The sequence below is a fragment of the Nuphar pumila genome, chromosome 9 (assembly GCF_984573655.1).
Source record: "Nuphar pumila chromosome 9, dmNupPumi1.hap1.1, whole genome shotgun sequence".
In the NCBI taxonomy this organism is placed as follows: domain Eukaryota; kingdom Viridiplantae; phylum Streptophyta; class Magnoliopsida; order Nymphaeales; family Nymphaeaceae; genus Nuphar; species Nuphar pumila.
Window position 1 is genome coordinate 126,648,760 of NC_143257.1, and position 12,153 is coordinate 126,660,912.

At 37.9% G+C, this 12,153-nt stretch overlaps 1 protein-coding gene across 1 annotated transcript; it reads left to right on the forward strand.

Annotated features, from left to right (window-relative positions):
- Nucleotides 1-8,104: 8,104 nt before the first annotated feature.
- Nucleotides 8,105-11,798, forward strand: LOC149829362 (ubiquitin-conjugating enzyme E2 2-like). The gene is made up of 5 exons (XM_090018063.1): nucleotides 8,105-8,511; nucleotides 8,612-8,637; nucleotides 10,447-10,536; nucleotides 10,691-10,779; nucleotides 11,478-11,798. The coding sequence occupies exons 1-5, from the start codon at nucleotides 8,387-8,389 to the stop codon at nucleotides 11,604-11,606; spliced, it is 459 nt and encodes a 152-aa protein (XP_089874189.1). The 5' UTR covers nucleotides 8,105-8,386; the 3' UTR covers nucleotides 11,607-11,798.
- The last annotated feature ends 355 nt before the right edge of the window (nucleotides 11,799-12,153 follow it).

The following is a 12,153-nucleotide window of genomic DNA, read 5'->3' on the forward strand; positions in this document are numbered from 1 at the left end:
TAACCAAGAAGAAATCAAGAGAGAGAGAGAGAGAGAGAGAGAGATTATAAGGCCTATCGAATGGATCCAAATTTTATTCGGATCCAAATATTATGGAGGTTCGAGCAAATGGATTGCCAAAACCACTTGAAAAAACCAATAGGATACCCGTCTTCACCAGGAGCCTTGAGTTTGTATAGGCTCCGTACCGTCTGAAGGGAGTGAGGAGGCAAGGGTGCCACCAAGTAGGGATGGCCGCTGAAACCACTCTCAGAAGTATCCAGTGATTGCACCTAAAAAAATTCTCCTCATCAACGATCAGGTCCCAGATCCTGATAAAAGGAGTTTTGTTGATCCAGTTCCGCATGGTGAAAGAATGATGAATTAGACTCACCTAATATGATGTGTGATGTCTCCATCGGAAGGAGAAGAGTTCCCTTTATTAGGTGTTATGGTTGGTATTTTATTGGTTCAAAGATCTCTCTTGTGGATTGATCCAAGTATACTATATTCACATCTTTTTTACTTTTCTACTTTTTATTTTTATTTTTTATGAAGCTTGTACTAGCTTAATAACTAGAATGATAGTTCATTTAAGAACTAGTTGGTATTAATTAATGTCTTTCTTGCTCATAAAAATACTAGGATAGCACCATAATGTGTGACCGCCTATGATACAAGGATTGTTGTAAATGTTCCTTTTGATTGATAGTTGTTATTGCCTCAAGATTGTTTGCATGTTGGTGGTTAAGGAACATACTGGTGTAAAATCCTAAATCCTCATTCTTTGTTGTTTGCTCTTCACTTCTTGTGAGCTCGAGACCTCCATTATATGAGAGATCATGGATGATGTGCCTTAGGATGATATACATTTTGGTATTATATTTCATAGTCTGATGAAACTTGTAAAACCTGGTAAGGTCCTTACCCTTAACCAGCGAAGGATTAGATATCTCTGGCAATTTGATCATTAGAGCCTTTAGTAAAGATTCCATAACTTCGATGAGGGACTATTTGAATCGAGTGAGCTTACGATCTCTGGTCCAGTTGAAACTTGAGAGTCCTTGGTCTATATTGTCCTTGGGTTTTTTGTTGGTTTTGGTTATGAGATGATCCAAATTGCTCTTTGCTCTTACGAGGGTCTATGATGTTAACTTGGTTCTTTGAATCCAAACATTTGGCTCCAGTGTCCTTGTTATTTTCTATCTTAACCAACAAACCATCATATAGTCCTCTCTTATGATTTGTCTTTCATCCAGTTAGTTATATCTATGAGCTCCACAAAGGTGTCATGTTTTTTTAGTGGTTAGGAGTCTCTTCAACAGCTTATTGAAATTATTCATAATCAGAATAATGACATGACATGACATTCTATGATAGGATTTTTCATGTGATGATATATTGATCTCTATTGATTTATAAAATCTTAGGCATCCTAGTATTTCTTTTGCTTGAGATCTAAATCTAAATTGCTTAATAAAAAAGTTCATAAGGGTTTGGAACTAATGTATTTGGTAGACATCTTAAGTTGAGAACCATAACAAAACTTTTCTTACAAGACTCCTCGAAAACCTTTGAATCAAGGCACTATCATTCTTCAAACAATCTTAGTAGGTGTTCATGAAAAAGGTCACGTGAGTCTCTAGGTTTCCTGTTCCATCAATCTTCATGAACTTTTGGGGAGTGGCCACCAAAGGCTCATCGTCCTAACTGGAAAAAAAAATCTTGAATTTCATAGGGTATTATCATCTTTTCCTTAGTTCCTTTCATCTTTTCGGTCATATTTCTCAATTATTCTTCCAAGTTCTATACTAGCTCTTTGTATTCATGACATTGTGGCTTTGATCGTCGTGTCCACTATTTTGGGATTTTGAAGGATTGGACTTTTTTGACATGCAAGGTATGCCTTTTCTACTTACGGACTTATAGTTTCTTAACTTGGCCTCAATTTAAGAATCTTTGTTGTATTTTTTGCATTAATATTTTCAAGGCAGTATTGGAATTTTCCACTTCTAACAGAATGGACATTCTTGAAAGGTCTTGGGATAACTTTCTGCCTTTATCCGATTCCTTATATTGGACATCATGTGCTTCATCTTCCTCTTTCTCTAAATCTAAATCCTCCACTATGTGTTGACAGGAGGAATCCCCTCTAGATAAAAGGGTCTCCCTTAATTCTTAAAGTGAACTTTCGACTAACAAGGTTCTCAACTCCTGGATGCCTATAGTTTTTTTTCTTGATATTTTTAGGTGGATTTTGGGTCATAGACTCAATTTGTACAAGCATATCAGGTTCTCAAAACCTTATCAAAGCTCACACACAGATGAGTTCTTCAGATGATTCGTAGAATCCTTTTGTTGAACCATGGTCAAAAATCTATTAAGAAACAAGAATCCACACAAATCACACGACACGTGAATGAAGCTTTTGAAAAATGAGTTTCCTAAGCTTTCTCGAGTGCTCCACGGATCTACGAGGTAACTTCAAATAGGATCTAATGGGTGAATATTTCTTTTTATTGTACCTTTCATTATATATACCTGAGCTGGCTTTTAGTACATGTGAGAGGGTTTACAGTCTCCTTGGACCACCATTGATATACTCAAGTTGGTAGCTTATGGTACTAGTGGAAGGATATGATTATCTAAAATATGGGACAAGATTATGGGTTTGAAAAACCAAAAAGAAAACAATGACTCTAAAATTAAAGTCTTAAAAAAAAACAGAATAAAAGAATAGAGAGCAAAGGCGAAGCAAACAAAGTCTCACAAAAATGTGTGAACCTCCTTTTATTAAATTTGCATAAGGGGCACATGCAGAAAGACGTTCACAAATGTGTGAGGACATTCACATGTGAAGGTTAGGACATTCACAAATATGAGAATATTTAGTTAAAGGATGTCCACAAATATAGTACAACATTCACAAATCATGTTTGCAAATTAATGTCCCAAAAATATGTGAACTTCCTTTTATTAAAATCGCATAAAGGGCACAAGCATCAAATGTATAGAGACATTCACATGGGAAGGTGAGGACATTTGCAAATGTGAGAATATTTAGTTAAAGGATGCCCGCAAATATAGTACGATATTTGTAAATCATGTTTATGAATGTTCATAAAATGTGCAAACCCCCTTTTACTAAAATTTCATAAGAGACACGGGCAGGAGGACGTTTACAAATATGTGAGGACATTTGTGTGCAAAGGTCAAAACTTTTGCAAATGTGACAGTATTTAGTTAAATTAGATCTACAAATATAATACGACTTTCACAAATCATATTTGCTAATATCTCTAAAATGTGTGAACCTTCTTTTACTAAATAATCTCACATTTGTGAACATCCTCCTGCCTGTGTCCTTTATGCATTTTTTTTAGTAAAAGAAGGTTCACACATTTTTTGGGACATTCGCAAAAATGATTTGTGAACATCATGCTATATTTGCAAAATGACAAAAATATCCTAAAAAGTTGAGAGTCAAAATTTTAGATATGAAAAGAATTTCGGCAAATTGTAAGACATTTTTAAAAAATATGTTATATTACAAGAATTGTATAATCATTTTATGTTATGTAAATTACTCTAGTTTTGAAATGTATTGATCATGTGAGAGTATCTTGGGTAAACACGGTGGCAAGGGATCTTTCTTGCAAGGACCTTAGACTTCTAAATTTCATGTTTAAGAGAGATAGAGAGAGCAACCATGAAACAACACCATTGACAGTGCGATAGAAGCATACACACTTAAGTTGTTCAAACCCACCCTTCTCCATGTGTGTGCATGTGTATCTATATATCTCCGTGTGTAGTGGGGAGTGTTGTGGGGGAAGGAAGACCATCCAACAAAAAAGGTCCAAAATCTACAATAGAGATGACAATAGATCCGAGCAAGGGATAAGGTCTCCACCCCCACTCCATCTCAAAACTTTGCTCTCCATCCCCATCTCCATCTCTGCACGAGTTTTGATTTTAACCTCCATCCCCGCTTTCATCCCCATTTCATGTGCTCCATCCCCATTTAATGTCCTCCAGCCCCATTTCATGTCCTCCATCCCCGATCCAAACGGCGTGAGGCGGGGCCTTGTTTCTCCTCTATCCACTGCCATCCCTAAAGAAAGAGGTCGAATCATTGAAGGGTCGACCACGTCGACCAGAAGAAGGAGAGGAAGGGGAGTTGCTAGAAAAGCGACAACCAAAAGAAGGAGATGGTCATTTAGCTTTAGGGTTAGAAATTAAAAATATATATAAGGAAATTATATGAAATTTTATTAAATTATTGAATATATTTTAGTCATTTTACTAATGAAGATCGGGGATGGGGCAGGGAGGGGAGAGGCGTGGCAGGGAAAAGCGTAAGTCCATCCCTACACGGGTTTTGATTTTAACCTCCATCCTTGCCTCTATCCTCATTTCATGTCCTTCATCCCCGGTTTGAGCAAGGCAAAGGTTTCTCCTTCTCTAATGTTTGAGTCTTTCATTGATGTATACAAGAGTATGCACCACCATATAGTATCATGGTACAAAAACATGAAGTTGCAGTAATCATGAATTAGATCATGTATTTAGAGAGAAGATAAGGTGTTAGATCCCTTTCAAACGAGGGCCCAAAGCAGACGTGGGAAATGGATTGAGGGGACGGGGCCTGGCTAATAAGGAATCTCATATGATGTCTCAAACAAGTGGAATGTTGGTGTCCATGGCCATTCCCCGTGGTAGTACCCAATGCTTCTGTTTGCAGTCGTGCTAACCTGACACATATTTTCTTAGAAAATGGTCTCAGTAGAGCAGCCCTCTCATTAGATTCAACACACGGTGCATTTGGATACAATGGGAAGAACACTCCAAATTGAGAATTCCTTTGTTTGGGGTTCGTTCTGTGAGAAATCAGGTTCCATCCTTTTTTTCTCTTGACGACCCAAAAAAGGGATGAAAATGGCTTCCCACTATTCATTACTGTAATTCAACATAATTCTTCTTTGGAGTTCAAATTATTGTCTATATAAATGGTAATTTTCTTCATCGTCGAAAAAAAAATGGTAGTTTTAATTCTTGAAACAAGTATCCGCTCACACTGTTCTGTGACACGTAAATGCATAGTTCACATCATAGTCAATTCACGTTTCATCATTAAGTGTAAATCCACAAGCACCCTACAAAGGAGAGAGAGAGAGAGAGAGAGAGAGGAAATTGAATTTTTCTACCCTAAATCTGAGTTTATGGCAATCCACACAAATTTGATATTGCACGAGAAAGGAGCTAAGGGCACGTTTTGGCTTGAAATAAAATTTATCTTGCAATAGTGAGATAATGATTCCCATTTACCTCATTTCTCGTGTGCATGCAAATGGGTCTCTCATGTGATTTTAAATCATATTATGTCATTTTACTCACTTATCATGTTATTCTTGAGATCACATTGTCTACTCTATAATTTCTCACGTCATCTTGACCCGGCATCTCTACACCATTTGTTTTTTGTTTTTTGTTTTTTGTTTTTTGTTTTTTATATTTACACGAAAAAAACCCGCCTTAAGATTAGAGACCTAGCCGCGTTTTACACGAAAAAACCGCCTTATGATTAGAGACCTAGCCGTGTTGGCTCTGTCCGCCATACTTACCATCACTGTACTGACAGCTTAAAACTCAGAAAGCTTACCCTTTGTCTCAAAGGAATCGCCATCCACACCATTTGGTTTGGTTGAGGAGCTGAACAAAGAACAAGATTCAAGGCTTGCTTAAGCAAGTACCTGCTTATGTGACCCATGCCAACCACATTCTAAGTGTGGCTCACTTAAAATGTTGGCAGTAATTGACCTTTGTCATATAGGTAAGCACTTAAGCGATCATTGCATCTCCATGACAGCCACGCATTTTTTGATATGGTTGAATCATTAACCGATCTGACCATTTAGATTCGTTGTTTCCACATGTCACCTTATAAGGGCATGACCCAAAAAAATTATTCGAATCAACAACGCCTAATCATCAAGGCAGAAGTGAATGGCCTCATCATGTGCTCATCTAAGGTAATTGAACATTGTGCTCATTGAATCGTGGTCCTCCACCAAAGCATCTATGTCCTTTTGGACTCCACATGTCTGTAATAATTACAGGGTTTTCTTGTTTTACAGGCTGCATGTGCAACCTGAAACCTGATAAGATCCAGATCAGCAGTGAACCAGGTAGGGACACGGGTGTGGGTTGATAAATTTTAGTTGGGACACAACCGGGGGCAGGTTATATGTTCTCCTGGAAACATGCACAAACGAGTGTACGACGGTGTATGATGCACTCATACACCCGATTGACACGCACTCGTACATCCGATTGACACGCGACGCTCAGTCAGGACCCCGAAACACGCAACACCCTCTTGATACAACCCAAGCCCCATCAATTGTCCACATTTTATGAATTAACCCCTTGCTTGTCCCAAGCCCCATAAGACTCAAACCCTACCAGAACCAGATAAGGGTCAGGTCAGGGCCAATGGTTGCATTGTCAACAGGTTGGATCTGCATGGGACCCATTCCAACTCTTCTGTGCTGATATCAGTTCAGGTTTATGTTTGGCTCATAGTTACCTTAAGCTTTTTGTTACATGGTGGAGCTTTCTTTAAAGCCGAGAAACTCTTCACCTCCTCTGAAAGGAGGGAAAGCTTTGAGAAATCGGCTTCCTTAATATGAAAAACTCAATTTTTATTTAGTAAAAAATTCATTCTTCTTCATTTCCAAAATCGATTTACTTTTGCTTCCTAAAAGTTTCCCTTTTGCTCTTTGTCACTTCACACTTCCTTTTCCCACACTTTCTTTTTTTTTCATGTTTCAAAATTATATTTTTTTTATAACAAGTTTACATGTTACTTTTCTATCATTTTTATATTTGCTTTCATGTCATTTCTCATTTGCTAATACTCATACTTCATCATGTTTTGTATGTGTTTCTTTTTTTCATACATTTGCATAATTACCTAATTTGCTTTTCACTTCATACTACTTTCTAACACTTGCTTCCCCTATAATCGTCTTCTGGTAACTATGGTCTGACTGGAGCATGCACATGTATAGATAACATGAGCTAGACCCGGTGCAAATTTAATTCCATATAGCTTTTGCGTTGGAAAATGCTGGGTCATAATCTGAATTTGGGTTGAATCTAAGCTTGGTATGAATTTTTATAAACTACAATCAGGTCCATATACTATTCAGGCCAGTGAACTCGTCCTTCCCAATTCATCGACCAAATCTTGATGAATCACGAGTTCACAAACTCACGGTTTTTATTGAAAATCGTCAACTCGCCAAGTTATCGATTAAATTGGAGATTTATATATATTAAAGGCAACCTGGGGTTGGGCAGACCCTAACCAGATATCTCTTAAGCCCCATGTAATAGAGGGATGGGCCTTCAGCTTGGCCCAGGAACACCACATGGGATACCAACATGGTGGTTTATAAATTGTCTTGGTTTGAGAGAGTGATATATATTAACAAAATTAATTAAAAAATTACAAAAAATGCATAACATTTAAAATAATTTATTTATATCCAACTTTTTATAAAGTAATATTTAATTTAACAATCTCAATAACGTGAATTTAAAATTATTTCTAATTTTAATGTTTAATAAAATTAAATGATTCAATAAAATCATAATTAGATAATGGTTTTATGTATTAATATATTTTATAATTTAGCTTCACGTAGTTATTAACTTGTAGGCATGATTCTGCCGATTACAAGGGGTTTACATGCCGAGGTTGATCGATTCTTATCCCGATGAATCACGATTCGCCATGGAGGACAATTCCCGAGGAAGAGTTTGGCTACTATGATTCAGACCTTATAGGTCCGACCCAAATATATAATCAGACTTCTGTTATGTTGCCTGAATCCAGGTCCTATATATGGAACCCTATCAGGCTCAGAATCCGGTAATTCCCGGTACTTAACCGATCTTTTACTATTTGGATCTGGGATCATCGGGTCCGATCTGTCTGACCGCTCCGATGTCCAGCTGCTCAACCCAATAAGGTCATTTACTAAGGATGTACCCGTCATTTCCGGAATCCCGATGGCTGTCCCCGTCAATTCGCGTGTATAAATAAAGGACGCCTCACCAAATTTCTCTCTAATAAAATCTGGGGCTCGGGGAGAGAGACAGAGAGGAAGCAGGAGTGAGGGGACAGAGAGGTAATTAAAAATTCTCCTCCGGCGAGGGTGTCCCCACACGCCTCAGATCGTGGAGTTCTCTCTCGTCTTCGTCCTTGTGTGGGGATGATCTGAGTCTTCCGATCGGTTCTCAGAGGGACGGAGGGGCGTTTCTCTTTCTTCCTTGGTTTCTCGTCCTCCATTTCTGTCTAGGGTTGCGGTTAAAAGAGGGGAAAAAGTGAAAAGGAGGGATGTCGACTCCGTCAAGGAAGAGGCTGATGAGGGATTTCAAGCGGTTGCAGCAAGATCCCCCCGCCGGAGTCAGTGGCGCCCCCCAGGACAACAACATCATGCTGTGGAACGCTGTGATTTTCGGGTAAAATTTCCGCTTTTTGGAGTTTTTTGTTGATTCTGGAGTTTTTTGGTTGATTTATGGTGTTTATTTTTGTTTTTTTGCCTGGTGTTTTTGGTTGCAGTCCTGATGATACTCCCTGGGATGGAGGTGATTTTTCTTCCTTGTTGCTTCTGTTATTATTATTATTATTATTTTTTGTGTTAATCTGCCATTATGATTGGGCTTTTGCTTTTCTGGCGTTCTGTTTGGCTTTGGGTACCTCCTGAAAGTTGTGATTTTCTGCGGCTTTGGTTTTGGTTGATGTCATGATGTGGATTTTTAATGTTATTGGTTGGATTGTTTGATGCTTCTTCGAGGGTTCCTACGGTTGGTACCCGTTTGTAGTTTCAGAAACTACAGCAAGATCGTATCTTGTTAGGGCTTTATTGGTGTTCACTCTGTTCTCCTTCGCCTGCTTGATTGTTGTCTAGAAGGATTGGGATGTCCATTTTAGGGGGTTCAGTGTCTTGCTTAAATACTGCTGGGCCTTGTTTCTTTTTTCTCCACCATTCTTTTTCTTCCTTTTGTAGAAATGATTTGTTATGGAAAGAGGTTGCTTATTTTACCAATTCACAATGAGTTTTTTCTTTCCTCTCTTGTACTACATGTGGTAACTGCAGCTTTTTCCTTTTTCCCTTCTGCTATTTGTTCTTTCGGCTTTCTTGATTTCTATTTTCTTTTCTGGTGTCTGTCTTGGTTGTGATATTTTATGTTGGAACATGTTTTTGTGTGATTTTAGGGTTTATGTAAGTTGCTGTTTTCAATTGCTGCAGGATTATGGTTCTGCTTTTAGGATTGGGACCCACTGGTTTGTGCATGCTTCTGTGGATATTGTTCTAATCGGATAGTTTTTAATCTGTATTTGGGTTGTTCTTCATCTTAATCTCCTGCAAATTTACTTTGCATTTCCTCTTCTGAATTTCCCTTTTTCCCATTTTTGTCTTATGGTTTCTTGGTAATATTGTCTTAGCATTGCACAGGTCTCAACTCCCAGTGTTGGTTGCTGTAGCTGTTCGTATTTTCTTTTAGTTTTACTCTTTTACTGAATAATTCTCTGGTTCATGAGGAGATGTTATTTTTCTTTTAAGTTCATGGTTTTATGCTCGTGAACAGCAATTATGTTTAACCTCTTAGTTGAGGGTTGGGGTAGTTTCTTATTGCTTGCTTTCTTCTTGATGTGAGGAGCAACAAAAAATTATTGAAAAAGAACAATGTGCAATAGAAGACTCACATAATTTCAGAACCCTTACTGCGTTGTAGTTTAATACCTGAAAGCAGCTCCTTATCAGTGTTTTTTTTTTCGTCAAGGACAACTTGAGAAACACCAAAATTTCTATTTTGGCTTTGAGATATCTGCATTATTCGATGGGCATTATAGTGTCACTGACCGCCTTTGTATTGCCTTTCTCCTTTTCCTTTTTATGTTTTCCTTGACCTCTTGTGAGCATTTCAGTCATGGTATATTGTTTGCACGCTATGATTGAGCATCTCTATATCTTGTGAGCATTTCAGTCATGGTATATTGTTTGCATACTATGATTGAGCATCTCTATATCTTGTGAGCATTTCAGTCCTGGTATATTGTTTGCACATGATGGTTGAGCATCCCCACATCTTGTGATGGTTGACCAACAAAAAACATAAAAGGAGAAATTAAGCTAAAGTAATGATTAAGGTGGTGTTGAATGACAAGAGACCACCTCCGCTAGTTGGAGTATCATTAGTTTGAACATGTTGATGCGGTTTGTTCATTAAAAAAAAACATGTTGAGACAGTTTGTGGACTCGTGGCTGGCTGGCTGAGCAATTTGGTCATTGTTCTGTTGCTAATCAAATGCTTGTTGCAGTCTTTTCCTTTTTTTTTTCCTCTTCGGAAATGAAATTAACAGTTCAGGATCTTCTCTTTGAGCTTTTCCAGGCACGTTTAAGCTAACCCTCCAGTTCACGGAGGATTATCCCAATAAGCCTCCAACTGTTCGGTTTGTCTCCCGAATGTTTCATCCAAACAGTAAGTTGGAAGTTAACTTTTGCATTTTTCATGTGTTTGAAAACTTAATTTTTTATTCCCGCCAAAGGAAACTTAGTTGTTTATGTAGCCAATACATGTGGATATGCATTATTTCAGTGCTTATTGTCTAACATTGCATTTATGGTATTAACAGTCTATGCAGATGGAAGCATTTGCTTGGACATTTTGCAGAATCAGTGGAGTCCTATCTATGATGTGGCAGCAATACTCACGTCTATCCAGGTATGAATTTCTGAATGATTTGCATATTTTTATGCCATTTTGTTCTTGTTCAACGCACGATATTCTGTGGCCTAGGCATGGATTCAGTGATTGACTGGATGTTCTGTCTGAGTTTTGTTTTGTTTTTTGCCTTTAATGTCATGTAATTTAGTAGGTGATTTTTTGTTCTTGTCCACCTTGAATTCTCTTTAATGGATGCAAAATTGCTTGTTGCATGTGATTTTATCTTCACATGGTATTTCATTTTTGATTGAATATGAAACCATGTGACTTTGTAGTACACATGATCTAGATATCTCCTCTTTGTACAAATTCTGCGTGCCGCTATGCATAGCACATTTTATTTTTAATTTTTGAACATTATCATATGAAAAATGCCGAGTTGTTCAAGTCATCTGAGGTGACTAGTCAAGTTACTAGCTGTAGGTGAAACTTTGTCTGAGTTACCGAGTTTGCCAACTATGGACCTACCACCAAACTATTGAGAGAACTGAACCAGAACCAGTGGCACACACCATAGTTGTAAATTTAAAATAAACTTCATCGGTGTAATCATTTTCGTCTTCTTCATCAGCCACAATAAGATTAAACAATTTCCTTAATAATAGTCTTTTTTTCACTATGCTTTGAAATATGTTAATTATGCTTTGTTGTTTGAGACTTGATTGATACTGAGATCTCCTTGTGTGTTTGTCCAGTCCCTTCTGTGCGATCCAAATCCTAACTCACCAGCAAATTCTGAGGCGGCTCGCATGTTCAATGAGAACAAGCGTGAATACAACAGGAGAGTGCGTGAGAGTGTTGAGCAGAGCTGGACCGCAGATTAAAGTTGCCATTTACAATAAAATTGGAGTGTCTAAATTCATAGTGGACATCTGTTCCAACTTTTATCAACTGTTATATTGTAATGGGTCTCTCATTTTCTTGGCATTTCCTTTGTGTATAATATGTTATAGTCGATTTCCGGTTTGCAACTCTTATGTTGAATTTGCCGAGAATGGATGTCACTATTTCCATGCTTAGCATGATTAATCTTGCAGGTTCATGTCAGTGTGTTCTTATGGAATCTTCCTCACATGGGGTATGTTGCAGTCTTTGTGCTTACATTTCTGTTTTAATGAGCCATTTATCCCGGGCAGTTGCCAACAAGGTGTTGCCTGACATTACTGATTGACGGGGCTAATTTTCTTAGACCCATTTTTTTTTTAACATGAGCTTATTTATTGTTTTATACATGATATAAGAGGCGTCTTTGTTCAGTAAGAGTTGGTTGGTTGTTGCATTAATTTTTATTTCATGGACGGGCCCAAGGGATGGGGGCCTAGACCGTTTGACGGGCAGTCTAGGTTCAAATTCCGTGTGTGCGTCACCACC

Bases quoted from the DNA above. Each gene is read 5' to 3' on its own strand.
- LOC149829362 (XM_090018063.1), top strand. From the start codon at position 8,387: ATGTCGACTCCGTCAAGGAAGAGGCTGATGAGGGATTTCAAGCGGTTG. The intron at 8,638-10,446 runs GTGATTTTTCTT...GAGCTTTTCCAG, and splicing joins TGATACTCCCTGGGATGGAG to GCACGTTTAAGCTAACCCTC. The intron at 10,780-11,477 runs GTATGAATTTCT...GTGTTTGTCCAG, and splicing joins CAATACTCACGTCTATCCAG to TCCCTTCTGTGCGATCCAAA.